The sequence below is a fragment of the Macaca fascicularis genome, chromosome X (genome assembly GCF_037993035.2).
Source record: "Macaca fascicularis isolate 582-1 chromosome X, T2T-MFA8v1.1".
Lineage (NCBI taxonomy): Eukaryota > Metazoa > Chordata > Mammalia > Primates > Cercopithecidae > Macaca > Macaca fascicularis.
In genome coordinates this window covers 99,328,881-99,345,494 of record NC_088395.1, presented here as the reverse complement: position 1 = coordinate 99,345,494, position 16,614 = coordinate 99,328,881, and the positions used below count along the sequence as shown (strand labels likewise).

General features: G+C 36.2%; 1 protein-coding gene across 1 annotated transcript; it reads right to left on the bottom strand.

Moving 5' to 3' along the window:
* Nucleotides 1-1,941: 1,941 nt before the first annotated feature.
* TAC4 (tachykinin precursor 4) lies at nt 1,942-16,184 on the bottom strand. The gene is given in 4 exon segments (XM_074030201.1): nt 1,942-2,644; nt 2,646-2,817; nt 2,819-2,866; nt 16,165-16,184. Coding segments are annotated over 4 exon segments (327 nt in total). The 3' UTR covers nt 1,942-2,557.
* Between the last annotated feature and the right edge of the window lie 430 nt (nt 16,185-16,614).

Below are 16,614 nucleotides of genomic sequence, written 5' to 3'. Positions count from 1 at the left end.
AACATTAAGCCATTAAATGTAAACTTCAGATTGGTTAGATTTTTAAAAATGAGACACAGCCAGTTATTTTCAATTGAGGCAAATTTCTCATAAAATAAAATTAGCCATTTTAAAATAAGTAATTCAGTATCATTAGTTATTTTAACAATGTTGTGCAATCACCTCTATCTAGTTCTAAACATTTTCGTTAACCCCAAAATAATATCACATACCCAGTAACCACTTATTCTCCATTCACTTCCCCCAGCCTTTGAAAACCATCAATCTACTTTTCATTTCTGTGAATTTGCCCATTCATAAATTATATATAAATTGGATCATACAATACATGACCTTTTGTGTCTTAACAAAACACATTTTTCAGGTTATAGCATGTATAGGTACTTTATTCCTTTTTATAGCTAAATATTTTCCATTGTATGTATATAACACCGTTTATTTGTCCATTAAGCTACTTATAGACATTTGGGTGTGTCCTGCTTTTGTCAATTGTGACTAGACCTACTATGAATATTTGTGTGCAAGTATTTCTTTTAGTACTAGTATCCTATTCTTTTCAGTGTATTCCTTGAAGTGGAATTACTGGATTATATGCTAATTCTATGTTTAACTTTTTAAAGAACTGCTCCTATACTCTTTATTTTGATGAATCTACCTTGGATCTCAAGTGAGCTCCCACAATGAAGTGGCCTTGTTTTCTGGGGTGACACCCGAGGTTCGTTGTCTCAGCCACAGAGATCAAGGATGTGGACACACAAAGAGTGAAGTTAAAAGGGAAATTTGACAGGTGAAAGACAGATAATAGCTTTCTGTTATAGAAAGGGGACCCGGAAACTGGGCGGCTGATCTGCAGTGAAATGAAGGAGGGAGTTTTTATAGTTGAGCTAGTGGGGAGATGGTGTCTGATCTACACAGGGCACGAAAAAACAGTTAGAACCAGGTTTGCCATCTGCATACCACATGAATCTCTGGCAGCCCCCACCCCAATCTTTTATTATTCAGGTGGGTTCCCTGCCTGAGCGTTTCCATGTTGCCCATTTCTTTCTTACTATACAAGTGTTAACAAAGAAAATAAAACGGAGCTTCCATGGTGGACATGCCTGGCCCCCAGGTAGCCCTTTTCTATTGGTGTAGCTGCTGGCATTTCCCCGTGCAAACTTCCAGCTTCCTTATCTATATTTGCCGCTCGATCTTTCAGGCTGCTCTTGTGAGAAATAAAATGATTTCTTAGGTTGCTTTTTGTCAGAAGGGAAGTTCTGCCAAAGACTCTTTTGCTCTCACTATCTGTCTAAATAAATTCTTTCTATCTCCTGTATCAGAACTCTCATCATTTTCCACAGCAACTGACCAATTTTACATTCTCATAAGCAATGTAAAAGGCTTGCAATTTCTCCATATTCTTGACAATGCTAGTTATTTTTCTGATTTTTAAAAATTGCCATGTAGATGGGAGTGAAGTGGTATCTCATTGTGATTTTGATTTGCATTGTCCTAATGACTAATAATGTTTAGCATTACATTTCAAGTGTCATTTGCACATCTTTAGAGGAACATCAATTCGAGTCCATGGGCTGGTTGTATGAGATTGTTTTCCATGTTGTTGTTGTTAAAGACTTAAGAGTTGAATGGTAGTGTTTTTCATTTTGTTATTGAGTAGAAGGCATTCTTTATAAAATCTGGATACTAGATTCTTGTCAGCTATATGATTTGCAAATATTTTATCCCGTTCCATAAGTTGTCTTTCTCTTCCTTGATAATGTCCTTTAACATGAATGTCTTTTAACATGAAAACCGGTTTAATTTTAACAAACTCCAATTTATCTATTTTTTCTTTTGTTGGTTGTACTCTTGATGTCAGATCTCAGAATCTGTTGCCAAATCCAAGGTCATGAAGGTCAAGAAAACCTTTTTTCTCGTGGTGGCTCACGCCTGTAATCCTAGCACTTTGGGAGGCCGAGGTGGGCGGATCACGAGGTCAGGAGTTCAAGACCAGCCTGGCCAGCATGGTGAAACCCATCTCTACTAAAACAAAAAATTAGCCAGGCATGGTGGTGCATGCCTATAGTCCCAGCTACTTGGGAGGCTAAGGCAGGAGAATTGCTTGAACCAGGAAGGCGGAGGTTGTAATGAGTCGAGATCGTACCACTGCAGCCTGGGCAACAGAGCAAGACTCCATCTCAAAAAAAAAAAAAGAGAAAGGAAACCTTTTTTTTCCTTTCTTCCCCCCCCCCACTGGTCACTCATTTATTGAGCACCTACTGTGTGCTAGGCACAGGATACAGAGTGTGTGAATCTCCCCACTGCTGTGTAGTGAGATGCCAGCTCTGAGTGTGAGGGAGGGCAGAGTCAATGCAGCTTGCAACGGTGAAGATCGTGCATTTATGCAGGACTGCTGTCCAGGAAGACGCCTGGTGGGTTCAGTGTGGGCCTTGTGTGAAGTGCCAGTGATGAGGACAGGAGACACAGAGAAGAGAGTTGGCCTGCTGACTTGTCAGCTGTGACATCCAGGTAGGAAGAAGCGGCACCACGTCCTCTGGGAAGTCTGCAGTGGAGGCTTTTACTCTGAACCTTGGGCCTCATCCTCTCTGCCTTCTGTGGACAGGCTTCTCTTGCCCAGGAGGCCCTGGAGCGTGTGTTCCAGCTGACAATGCTTTTTTTCTCCTTGGCTGGATCAGAGGTCTTCCTCCCCCTGACTTCCCCATCAGCCCAAAGAACTGGCTTGCCTTGCCCGTCTTCACCTCCTGCAGCTGGAGCCAAATGCTGGGGCCAGCGCCTTCCTCCAAGGCCACAGTTATCCAGGTCTCTGCTTCAGTGCTGTGTCTGTTCCTCTCCACTATCACCTGCCACAGTGCACACGGACAGCTCGCTCCATCAGGAGAAGCAGGACGAGGCGAGGCAAGGCAGCATGGTGAGCCCGCACTGTCCCAGAATCCTCTGGGAGCCCCTCGCAGTCTGAAGATGCCTCCTGCAGGCTTTGGTTGGCTCTTTGGCTCCTTGAGTATAGATAGAAAACCCCCGTTTTCTGGTCCTTCCAGCTGTTCCTGCTTCCTTCCTTAGCTTACCTCAAGAAAACTCTTTTTTTTTTAAGAGTTTTAGAGTTTAACTCTTATAATTAAGTCTTTGATAAAATTTTAAGTACATTTTTGTATATGTATATATACATAATTTATTTTTTTGTATAATTTTGTATAAAGCTACAACTTTTTTATTTTGTCTGTGAATATCAATTTGTCACAGCACCGTTTTCTTGAGGAAACTATTCTTTATCTATTGAATAATCTTGGCATCCTTGTTGAAAATCAACTGACCATACATATATATGATTATTCCTGGACTCTCAATCCTGTTCCATCAGTGCATATGACTGTTCTTATGCTAGGACCATACTGTTTAATTACTGTAGTTTTGTAGTAAGTTATAAAATTTGAAAATGATGGTCCTTCAATTTTGTTCCTCTACTTTGTGAGTGTTTTAATATTCAAGGCTCTTTGCAATTTCATATGAATTCAAGAATTGGGTTTTCCGTTTCTGCAGAAAGGCTCTTAGAATTTTTATGATTGCATTGAATCTATAGATTGCTTGAAGTTAGCATTGCCATTTTAACAAAAGTGAGTCTTCTAATCCAAAAACATGAGATATCTTTCCATTTATTTATGTATTCTTTAGTTTATTAATGTTTTATAGTTTTCAGTGTATGAACTGTTCACATATTTGGTTGAATTTATTCCTAAATACTTAACTTTATTGGATACTATTGTAGATGGAATTATTTCCATTTTTTCCTTTTCAGATTGTTCATTATTAGTGTATAAAAAGATAGCTGATTTTTATGTGTTGGTTTTTACCCAGAAGCTTTGCTAAATTAATTATTAGGTCTATTAGGTTTTGGTGGATCCTATGGGATTTTCCATACATAGAATCATGTCATCTGTGAATCAGTTTTGATAGGGGTGTGAAGAAGTAAATAATATCATACAGTATGTGATCTATTCTGTCTGGTGTATTTCACTTAGCATAAATGTTTTTCAAGTTATATCATGTATCACTAATTCATTCCTTTTTATGGTTGGATATTTTCATATATACCACAATTTGTTTATTCATTAACTGCCCATGGACATTTGGGGTGTTTTTAACTTTTGTCTATTTTGAATAATGCTACTATGAACATTTGTGTACAAGTAATTTTTTGAGTACCAGTATGTAAACCTTTTGAGCATATACCTAGAAGTAAAATTGCTTGGTTATATCATCTTTGGGTCATATAGAAAATAAAATATTCATAACATAGGAGTGCAGAGGATGTAAGTCTTGCATAGGATGCCACAATTGCTATAGAGGAAGAAGAGCCAGAGGGAGAAATAGAATATTAAATTCCCAGGAAATGTGTAGAAAGAAAGAAGTGAAAAAATGGATTAGAGAAATTTGTAAGGTGAGGTTTTTGTACTTCACAATTTATTCAATAGCCAGCTTTATTTACAGCAGAAAGGAAATGCCACAGTTAATTGAAATTTGTATTGTAAAGATGGTTCTTAGAGACATGTTCTTGTTGTAACAAAAACTTGACCCTCTGAGGAACAACTAGGTCAAATCCTTAAATTCTGTACATATATATATATATATATATAGTGTTTAACATATAAAGTAATATGTTTTATTTTAATTGATGCTTCCAATTAAATCATTAAGTCTTTCCAAACAATCTTATGGCAGGCAACATGGAGTTTAAAGGCATTTAATAAAGTAGGTTTGCATTTTAAGAATTTATATAGTAGATAGTATTTTAAAATCTGCCTACCTACTTCGACACAATTAAGTTCAACTGTTTCAACTGTTTCAATTTTGATTCATGACAAAATTCCCAAACTAGAATCCTCTATTTTATATGCATTATTTTTTAGTTATGTCTGAATAATGATAAACAGAAAATGACCCAAGCATAGGTCATTCTAATCTACTACTCAATTTTAATCTCATCATATGTCAGTAGATTAAATTGCCATTTCTATCACTAGATTCCCATCTGCCACATTGATTACATTGGTTTTCCTTTTTAACCCTATTATTTAACATAATCAACACATCAAGTAAATGCCTGAATTATAAATCTGATTTCTTTCTGGACACCTTTCTTCTGGTCTTCACACACATCTAATTCATCAAAGTTTTGAAATGTCTACTTCCAAGAAATATCCCACTTCTCCATTTCTCTTTCTCCCCACCATCACCAGCCTAGGATAGGCCACCCTCATCTCTTGGTTGAATATTAAAATAGACTTATTTTTTTGTTTGTTTGTTTTTTGTTGCTGTTGTTGCACCCAGTTCCCTTCTTCACCTAATTATGCTGTTCATACAGCAATGAGAATAATCTTTTAAAAATGTAAATTAGAAAATTTCACTGTCTCATTCAAATCCTCCAATGTCTTCTCCCTTTACACTTAGAATTTAATATTCAAACTCTTTATTAAAACCTGTAAAACCCTGCATGATCTGAACCTTCACTGACTCCCCCATACTTTCTGCTACTTTCTCCCTCACATGATATGCTCCAGCCACTTTATGACCCTCCACATGCTAAATTTATTACCTCTTCTGAGAGTTTTTATTTTCCTGTAATTTCTACTTGAAAGGCTTTTCCAGCTGGTCAGCACCTTGTTCAGCCAACTTATTAAGATCTTAGCTCCAATGAAACCTCTTAAAGCCAGTCTTCCTTTACAACCTGATATAAATCGGCTGTCTAATTTCTCCCCTTTTCCATATTTTTTTTCACAACATTCAGTTCTCTTCTATAGAAGTCTTATCACCATATATATATACACACACACACACACATATGTGTATATATATATATCAATCACCATCTATATATACTTTATGTTTATGAGTCACATAGACTAATCTAGCCATTTTCGGTTCCTTGTTTTGCTCTATTAAGCTATATTAACCTAGCTTTAGAGAATTTCCTCTCAGTTCAAAGTGGAGGGCTAAAGTGCTGAGCTAGTATTGGGACAATATTTAGTAACCTTATAAATAAATAAGTATATATATAGATATATATAACATATACATATATTTCTGTCTCCTCTACTAGATTTTAAGCTTCATAAAGTCATATCTTTGTATTTACTGATTACCAATCTTTAATATGCACCTAGACTTGTACCTAATTTGAAAAAAAAATAACATTTCTTCACTGTATAAATAACTTTCTGCCAGCTTATTTTCTCAACTTAATTCATTACTTCCCTCCACAAATTTTGTCCTTTCTCTTATGTACTTAATGTCTTCTACTCAACTGTTTGTTTTTTTCATTTCTGTTATACATGTGTTTTAATTATCTTTAGGAAAACAAAATGAAAACTTTACCCCATCTGTCAAGACATACCTTGATTTCTCAGCCTCTGCCTTGCCAGCTGTTTCCACCTGGACACCTACGAGCTGAAAATTTGGTCCTTAGCTGATCCAAAATGATATATACATTACATCAAAGGCTGTAGTGCTAATTCTAGTGACATGAGTAGTAATAGCTATATATTGAGTTCCCCCAAAAGTCTTGCTGCCAGACAGTCTAGAATCTGCTTCACTGAGATAGACCCTTCAGAATGTGCTTCCCTGGATTCACAGATGTATTGTGCATCTGCACGTTAGTTTCATAGAGGCCAAGGGAGATTTTCCTCTTGCTCTCTGAATGTTTGCTGAAAATCACTGACATAAGGTAGATTAATAGGAGAAAAGGCATACACCTTTGTTGTGCAGATGGGGAGCATCACAGAATGATTTCCCACTCTCCAATGGAGTTCAGGAACTTATATACTATCCTGGCAAAAAAAGGTTATGAAAGGTGGGAGAAGAGAATATCTGTTAAGGGGATCACTAGGAAGAATAATCAGATCAGGGAACAGAAAACTTGTATATTATCTTGTGAAAGGGTTTGTTAAGATGTGATTATACTCTTTGCTTTATAGAGAAGGAAAAAAAAATGTTCTCCTTGGTGGATCTGGATCTTAAGAAAAAAAAAAATCTGAAGGTTTTGGGAGAGAGAGTATGTGGGGGAAGAAAGTCGTAGAGACGTTGAAGTTTCTTCAGAATGTCAATGTATCATATTTTGGAGTATTGATTTCTGAGCCCTAACATTTCATTCACCAGATGCGGGTTTTTTGTCTTAGTTTATATTGCTTAATTTTGACAGGTTATTCTTTATGTCTAGTTTTTATTCCAGGACTAGAATCCTGCCACATGTCTTGTTTACCTACTGGTCACCCTGCTGTTTTTGACTTACTTATACCCTATCTTCACTGGAGCTGGAGAAGTGCTCAGTAGTTCAGTCTTGGGACTGTGGACTCAGGATTTAATCCTTTTATTTTCTTTAAAAAAAAAAAAAAAAAAGATTCCAAAGAAGGACTGACCACTCCTTAAATCTCTTACAATTGAGATCCTTCTGTCTGAATAATCTCCTCAGGACCAACTATTTCCAAATTATTATTGAGATTTCAGTGGGTGGAACAATCAACTTCACCACCTCGCTGTTAGTCCTGTTTTTAAGAAGCAGCCTTAAACATCAAGTTCTGCCTACCTCTGGCTTCTTGTTTGTGTAACATTTTTTAAAACTTTATACGATTATTTCCTTTGTTTTGGCAACCTTGATCTGATCTTTATTTATTTGTTATCTGATTTCTTTCTCTTTCTCATTATTAAGACTATTCTTTGAAATGATTTCCAAATGATAAAACTAATTTTGTAGTTGTCATTAAAATTTATTTCCCTGCAGTAGTTGACTAATGATCCCTTTTTTATTGAAATATTCTTAAACTTTATAGTTTGTGACTTTTTATTATCTTGTTTCTCCTCTCATCTTTTCAACTAGGCTTATTGTTGCTTTTCTAATAACAGTTTTTTCCTGCTGCTCTTTAATATAAGACTCTGCCCTTGATTTAATGTTACTTTGCTCCTTATATCATTTTTAAATTTCGTTATCCTAATTACCACTTCTATATGGAGTTTGTATACTTAGTTCAAACTTCTCTGGAACGCTTTTTTTTTTTTTTTAAATGGAGTCTTGCTCTGTTGCCCAGGCTGGAGTGCAGTGGCATGATCTTGGCTCACTGCAAGCTCTGCCTCCTGGGTTCATGCCATTCTCCTGCCTCAGCCTCCCAAGTAGCTGGGACTACAGGGGCCCACCACCATGCCTGGCTAGTTTTTTTTTTTAATTTTTAGTAGACACTGCGTTTCATCCTGTTAGCCAGGATGGTCTCGATCTCCTGACCTCGTGATCCACCCACCTTGGCCTCCCAAAGTGCTGAGATTACAGGCGTGAGCCACTGCGCCAGGCCTGGAACACTGTTTCTTATATTTCTATTTGATAGTTGGCTATTTCCATTTTGAAGTTCTATCAAGATCTCACTTTCAAAATGTCAAAACTTTTAGCCCATTGTCTAATAAATCATAACCCATTTTTTTCAATGGTTGCCCATCGTTTTTCAGTTTTCAGTCTTCAAACTTGAAAATCACTTTTACATCCTCCTACATCACTCCCTAATCAGTATGTAATATCAAGTTTTTCATTATGTTGTTTCTCACATAAGACTCTTTCTATTCAACTTTTTTTCTAGAAACTGAGCTTAATCTTTCAAGTCACATAAACTATATGAACATTTGCCTAATCGTATCTTCTCTTCTCAATAATAATTCTTCTAGAGCAATCATCTACAAATTTGAGGTGCTTTGACACAAAGGTATTCAAGATTACTCTTTAGAATTGTTAAGTTTAGTCTAAAGCTGCCGTCTTATTTTGAATTCAACCTAAAGATTTCTGTGTACACAATGAAGTGTAATCTAACCAGGTTTAAAAATAGACTGCACCTATTCTTGTACCAATCATTGAGTTTTGGCCAGATCAAAGGCAACCAACTGTTCAACCCATTTTGAAATAAGCAAAACACCAAGCTATATCCAATCCAGCTGTTTCTGGACCTCACCTTGAGCTTTTGTTTTTTAATCCACAAATATTTTTCAACCGTGAGATATCACTGGAGATTCTCTGAACATATTCTAGTCTGGGAGGCTGTCCAATTTATAAATTATGCTTTGCTCAATTAAACACTGATAAATTTAAGTTGTCTAAAGTGTTTCTTGATGGAAGAGAGAAGATGGCCATTAGATGCAGCTGGGAAGCTCCTCTTCTACTGAGAGAACCCAAAATCTTGGGTAAACAACTACACTTCAAACTGATCTTTTAGAGAAAACACTGAAAATTGACAAAGACACAACACAACTCCAAGGTTAAACAGGAAGCTGAGAAGTCCACATAGAGTCACCAGACCAGGCTCTTGGTTCTGAACAGGTCCTAAGGAAAGAGGTAAATGAAGGAGCTCTGTGACATCACATTCCTGCTGTGAGTCTCTGGAATCCTAGCTCCAGGAGATACTGTGACCCTCATAGACATTTCAGTTGACAGAGGGAACTGCCTGAACAGTAGGCAGAGGCAGAGAATAAACTTGCACAGAACCAAAATGTTATATGGCACACAAGGCAACTGCAGCAAAACGTGACTATAAGTGCCCATCCCCAAAGGTTCTCCATCTTGCTTTGAATGAGTGTAGCTCCTCCTGAGTTTTGGCTGGGAGAGAGGAAGGCTGCCTTCCCTGCGGCACCAAGGTGCAACTGATCTGCATGCCCCCTTTTCCACCGGCCCATCACAAAGCAAGCTGCCTTTCAGCTCCCACAAGAGAATGCACACAGCACAGCCTCCACTATTCTGTCTGATTGTTTTGCCAGCAGTTGGAGAGCAGTTCAACAGCCTGGTACAGCCAGTGTTTGGCCCCAAGAGGCCAGAGGACAAAGCCACAGGACTGGTTTCAACTTCCTAGGGTTTGAGGACACCCACCACAGTTACTGAGCTGAGATTTTTGGCTGGAGTTCAAGTGTGGGGGGGAACCCCAAGTCTTAGAACACAAAGAAGAGTGAGGTGAGGATTCATGTGCTGGTGTAGGAGCTAAATGTCCCTCCCTCTGCAAGATCAGTCAGGGCAAGGTGGAGCCTGTTGGCCAGCCACAGTTTCTGCCTGAGTGAGCCCCATGGCCCTGATCACCTGGAACATGCCAGCAATCTGAGTGCAGAAGTTTGAGACAAAGCTAGCTGATCAGGCTAGATATTGGGATCCCTTTGCCCAAGGACCCTCCACCCTTGATCCACTATATCACCAGATCACCTGCCGGTATACCCCACAACCTGCTCTGTCTTTGCTAAGCTCAGAAAACCAGTGGGTCCCTGAGAAGTTGCAGGAATCCTGGTGACCTAAACTTTGGCTCTGGCCACCCTGAAGGGAGGAGGAGTGCAGGCTGCCAGGGCTCCCCTTGGAGCTAAGAGAAAATGAGCACAGCACCAGTGATTAAAAGGGGTTCTCCCAATAAAGTCTTTTATTATTCTTTAATATTTACTAGTACTTTGGGAGATTTCCTTAACTTTATTGTCAAAATCTGCCATTACAGTTTTTATTTTAGCAACTATCTTTTTCATTTACAAGAGTTTTTTGTGTTCTTCATTGGTTCTTTTATCATCTTGCTTTTGACTTTTAGGTGCTCTCTGAAAATAATTGTTAGACGATTTTTTATTTTAATCTTTTTATTTCAACAGGTTTTTTGGGAGCAGGTGCTGTTTGGTTTCATGAATAAGTTCTTTAGTGTTGATTTCTGAGATTTTGGTGCACCAAAATCAGTAGTGTACACTGTACCCAGTGTGTAGTCTTTTATCCGTTGTCAGCCCCAGTCCTTTCCCTGAGTCCCCAAAGCCCAATGTATCATTATTATGCCTTTGAAGAGTCACTCAAAGCTTTCTGCATTGTCTAAGTTTGTCCAAAGGCATCAGAGACACAAATGCCTAGAGGACTAAGAAAATTTATTTTCTTTGGCATACATATGTGCATTCTTTCATGGCCTCTTAAACATATTAATTAGATTAGATCAAGACGGCAAAGGGCTGTAGAAGTAAAGAATCTAGAGGAAAGAGAGACTCAAGAAAAGCCTTTGATACCAGAAAGAACTGGGGAAGTGTTTTTAATATGTAGATTGCAAATTGCAAAATTGAAATGGCACAATTGAAAATCAGTCTATTAATTCCAGAGAAACTAAAATGCAGTAAAACAAAACAAATGTAATCACAGTCACTAATTGGTGCTACAACTAGCAATGTATACATAATAACAATGTAAACACTAATTACTCATTTAAATAAAGGAGCACTTTTTACAAAAAACCGAAATAATTTAAGGAGAAGCAGTATTTAAAAAGATAATGGCTGAAAAATTTTCTAGAACTGATAAAAATAGGACTACAGGTCTAGAAACAAACCACAGCACGCCCAAGCATTTGGAAAGAAAGGGTATCTGAAAAAAAAAAAACAATAATTGTAATGACAACTTCTTTAAAGCATTAAGAGCTAGAATACAGTGAAATCATATCAAAGTCCTGAGAGAAAGTAACTCAATATAAATTACTGTACTGTTTTAAATTTTTAGTAATTGTGCCAAATTATTTTTTTCTCCCTATATCCCTATAACAATGTCCTTGTACACTCCCCTTCCGTATTGACTTTGGGGTTGGTTCTGTGATTTGATTTGACAGTTAGACTTTATCAAATCTGAGGCTTAAAAAGCACTTGATCATTGGGGCTTAGCCTCTTACTGTTGGAATCTCTACCTCTATCATGTGAAAAAGTCTGGGAGAGCTTACTAAAAGATAAAAACATATGGAGCAGAAGCAATCTCAAGTGAGATCCTCCTAGATCAGTTGTGGTAGACAGAATAATTCCCTCCCTAAACCATCCACATCGTAATCCCTGGAATATATAAATATGTTGCCTTCCATAGCAAAAGTGATTTTAAATATATAAGTGATTAAATTAAGGGCCTTAGGATGAGGCCATTGTCCTGCAATATCCCAGTGGTCCTAATGTCATCAAATATATCCTTAAAAGAGTCAAATAAAAAGATGTGACAACAGAAACACAGAGAGAGAGAAAATGGGACAAGGATGCTAATATTGTTGGTTGTGAAGATGGAGGAAAGACCCAGAAGCCAAGGAATGTAAGTAATCCCTAGAAGCTGGAAAATGTAAGATTCTTCCCTGGAGTCCCGAGAAATAGCACATCTCCACCAGCATATTGATTTTAGCCCAGTAAGATTCATTTTGAACTTCTGAGCACCAGCGCTATAAGATAAAAATTTGGGTTGCTTTATGTTTTTGCTTTTTAAAAAATTTATACATCATAGCTGTACATATTTTTGTGGTTTATTTTTTATTTTTTAAAAATTATACATCATAGCTGTACATATTTTTGTGGTACATGTGGTAATTTGATATATGTATACAATACATAATAATTAAATCAGGGTAAGTGAGAGACTCATCACCTCAAATATTTACCTTTTGTTTGTGTCAGGAACATTACAATTCTTCTCTTCTCGCTATTTTGAAATATACACGAAATTATTGTTAACTATAATTTTCTATTGTACTATCCAGCATTAAGACTTACTCCTAACTGTATTTTTGTACCCATTTAACCAACTTCTCTTTATCACTTTCCTTTTCTTCACAGCCTCTGATAACCACCATTTACTCTCTGTCTTTATTAGATCCACTTTCCTAGTTTCTGCTTATGAATGAGAATATGCAATATTTGTCTTTCTGTGCCTGACTTATTTCACTTAACATAATGTCTTCATGTTCCATCCATGTTGCTGAAAATGACAGGATTTTATTCTTTATGGTTTAATAAAATTCATTGTGTGTGCATATATATATAAAAAACAATTTCCTTATCCATTCATTCATTGATGGGCACAGGTTGATTTCAGATCTTGGCTACTGTGAATAGTGCTGCAAGAAACATGAAAGTAAAGCTATCTCTTTGATATACTTATTTTCTTTCCTTTGGATATATAATGCTTCACAGTGAGTTTCACATGGTAGTTCTATTTTTAATTTTTTGAGGAATCTCAGTACTCTTTTCCATAGTGGCGGTTCTACTTTATATTCCCACCAAAAGTGTAGCAGCATTCTCTTTTCATCACATCTTCACCAGCATTTGTAATTTTATTTTTATTTTTATTTTTTATTTTTATGATTTCCATTCTAGCTAAGGTGAGATATTTCATTGTGGTTTTGACTTGCATTTTCCTGATGACTAGTATTGAGTATTTTTTCATATAGCTCAGCCATTTGCATGTCTTTTTTGAGAAACGTGTATTAATGTATTTTGTTTACTTTTTTTTTTTTTTTTTTTTTTGAGAAGGAGTTTCGCTCTGTCACCAGGCTGGAGTGCAGCGGCATGATTTTGGCTCACTGCAATGTCCACCTCCTGGGTTCAAGCGATTCTCCTGCCTCAGCCTCCGAGTAGCTGGGACTAGAGGCACACAGCCCCACGCCTGGCTAATTTTTGTATTTTCAGTAGAGACAGGGTTTCACTATGTTGGCCAGGATGATCTCCATCTCTTGACCTCGTGATCCGCCTGCCTTGGCCTCCCAAAGTGCTGGGATTACAGGAGTGAGCCACTGCACCTGGCCTTTGTTTACTTTTTAAAGGGATTATTATTTTTGCTATTGAGTCTGAGTTCCTTATATATTCTGGTTATTAATATCTTGTTGGATAGTTTGTTAACATGTAATTCCATTTTGCAGGTGGTCTCTTCACCGTGTTGGTTTTTGTGTTTTGTTTTGCACATGTGTGTGTGTGCGTTTGTGTGTGTGTGTTTTTCTGAGTGAAAGCTTTTTATTTTGAGGTAATTACAATTGTCTTTTTTGCTTTTGTTTTCTGTTCTTTTGAGATTTTACCCCAAAAATATTAGTTTCAATTTTTTACGCCTAGCATAAGTCTTTAGTCCATTTTGAGTTTGCTAGTTTTATATGTCAAAAGATGGGGATCTAGTTTTATTCTTTTGAAAGAGATATTCAGTTTTCCCAGCATCATTTTATTAAAAAGACTATTCTTTCTTCAATGTATGTTCTTGGTGTGATGCTGAAAATGAGTTGGCTGTAAGTTTATGGATTTATTTATGTGTTATCTATTCTGTTCCATTGTTCTATGTCCAGTTTGTATGCATGGTGTTTTGGTTATGACAATGTTGTAATACAATTTGAAATCAGGCAGTGCAATACCTCCAGCATTGTTCCAGCATTGTTTATTTTGTGCAGGTTCTTTTGTTTGCTTGTTTGTTTGTTTTTTTTTTTTAGCAATTAGGGGTATTTTGTGGTAAAATTTGGGTTTTTTTATCTTTTGTTTTAATTTTGTGGGTACGTAGTAGGTGTATATATTTATAGGTACTTGAGATGGTTTGATGCAAGCATGCAATATTAAATAATCACATCATGGAGAACGATGTATCAATCAATTCATTTTCCCTTTTTTAAAAAGGAATTTACATTTTGTGTTACAAATAAACCAGTTACCTTCTTTTAGTTATTTTAAGATGAAAAATATTATCAACTATAGTCACCCTGTTGTGCTATAAAATACTAGACCTTTTTTCTACTTTAATTTTTTTTGTGCCCATAAACCTTCCCCACCTTTCCCCAACTCCTCAGTACACTTCCCCATCTCTAGTAACCATCCTTCTACTCTCTATGTCCATGAGTTCAATTGTTTTGACTTTTAGATCTTACAAATAAGTGACAACTTGTGATATTTGTTTTTCTGTACCTGGCTTATTTCACTTAACATAATGATCTCCATTTCTATCCATGTTGTAAGTGATGGGATCTCATTATCTTTTATGGCTGAATAGTATTCCACTGTGTATATGTACCACATTATCTATTCATTTGTTGATGGACACTTAGGTTGCTTCCAAATCTTAGCTACTGTGAACAGTGCTGCAACAAACATGAGAGTGCAGATATCCCTTAAATACACTGATTTCCTATCTTTTGGGTATATAACCAGCAGTGGGATTGCTGGATTGTATGGTAGCTCTAGTTTTAGTTTTTTGAGGAATCTCTCCACTGTTATTCATAGTGGTTGTACTAATATCCATTCTCAATAGCAGTTTACAAGAGTTCCCTTTTTTTCCACATCCTCACTAGCATTTGCTATTGCTTGTTTTTTTTATTTTTTATTTTTTTAATTTTTTGTTATTGTTGTTGACATAAGCTATTTTAACTGAGATGAGATAAGAGATTTGGATTTCGCTAATGATCAGTGATGTTGGGCACCCTTTCCTATGCCTATTTGTCATTTGTATGTTTTCTTTTGAGAAATATCTATTCATATCCTTTGCCCAGTTTTTAATCGACCTATTTTATATACATATATATATATATATTTTTTTTTTTTTCCTGTAGAGTTCTTTGAACTTCTTATATATTTTGGTTATTAATCCCTTGTCAGATAAGTAATTTGCAAATATTTTCTCACACTCTGTGGGTTGTCTCTTCTTTTCATGATTGTGTCCTTTGCTGTGCAGAAGCTTTTTAACTTGATGTGATGCCATTTGTCCATGTTTGCTTTGGTTACCTGTTCATGTGGGGTATTGCTCAAGAAATACTTGCCCTGACCAATGTCTTGGAAATTTTTCCCGAAGTTTTCTTTTACTAGTTACATAGTTTGAGATCTTAGATTTAAGTCTTTAATCCATTTTGATTTGATTTTTGTATATGGTGAGAGACAGTGTTCTAGTTTTATTCTTATGTATGTGGATATCTAGTTTTCCCAGCACCATTGATGTAAAAGACTGTCTTTTCCCCAGTGTATGTTCCTGGCACCTTTGTTGAAAACTAGTTCACTGTAGGTGTGTGGATTGTTTCTGGGTTCTCTATTCTATTTTATTCTTCTATGTGTCTGTTTTTATGTGAGTACCATGCTGCTTTGGTTGCTATAGCTCTGTAGTATAATCTAAAAATAGGTAATTTGATTCCTCCAGTTTTGTTCCTTTTACTCATGATTGTTTTGGCTATTCTGGGTATTTTGTAGCTCTATATAAATGTTATAATTTTAAAAATATTTTTGTGAAAAATGTCATTGGGATGTCAATAGGGATTGCATTGAATCTGTAGATTGCTTTTTGGTAATATGGACATTTTAATAGTATTAATTATTTTAATTCAGGAATGTTGAATATTTTTTTCAATTTCTTTTATCAATATTTCATAACTTTCATTATATCTATCTTACACTTCTTTGGTTAAGTTCATTTCTACGTATTTGAATTTATGTGTGGCTATTGTAAATGAGATTACTTTTTATTTCTTTTTCAGATTGTTCACTGTTGGCATATAGAAATACTACTGATTTTTGTACATTGATTTTGTTTCTTACAAATTTAGTGAACATATCAGTTGTAATCATTTTCTTCTGTAGTCTTTAGGATTTTCCAAATATAAGGTCATATCATCTGCAAACAAGGTACATTTGACTTCTTCCTTTCCAGTTTGGATGCTTTTTATTTTTTTCCCTTGTCTGAATACTAGGACTTCAGTATTATGTTGAATGACACTGGCAAAAGTGGCCATGCTTATCATGTTCCAGATCTTAGAGGAAAGACTCAATTTTTCCTCATTCATTATGACACTAGCTATGGGTCTGTCATATATGGCTTATATTATGTTGAGGTGTATTCCTTTA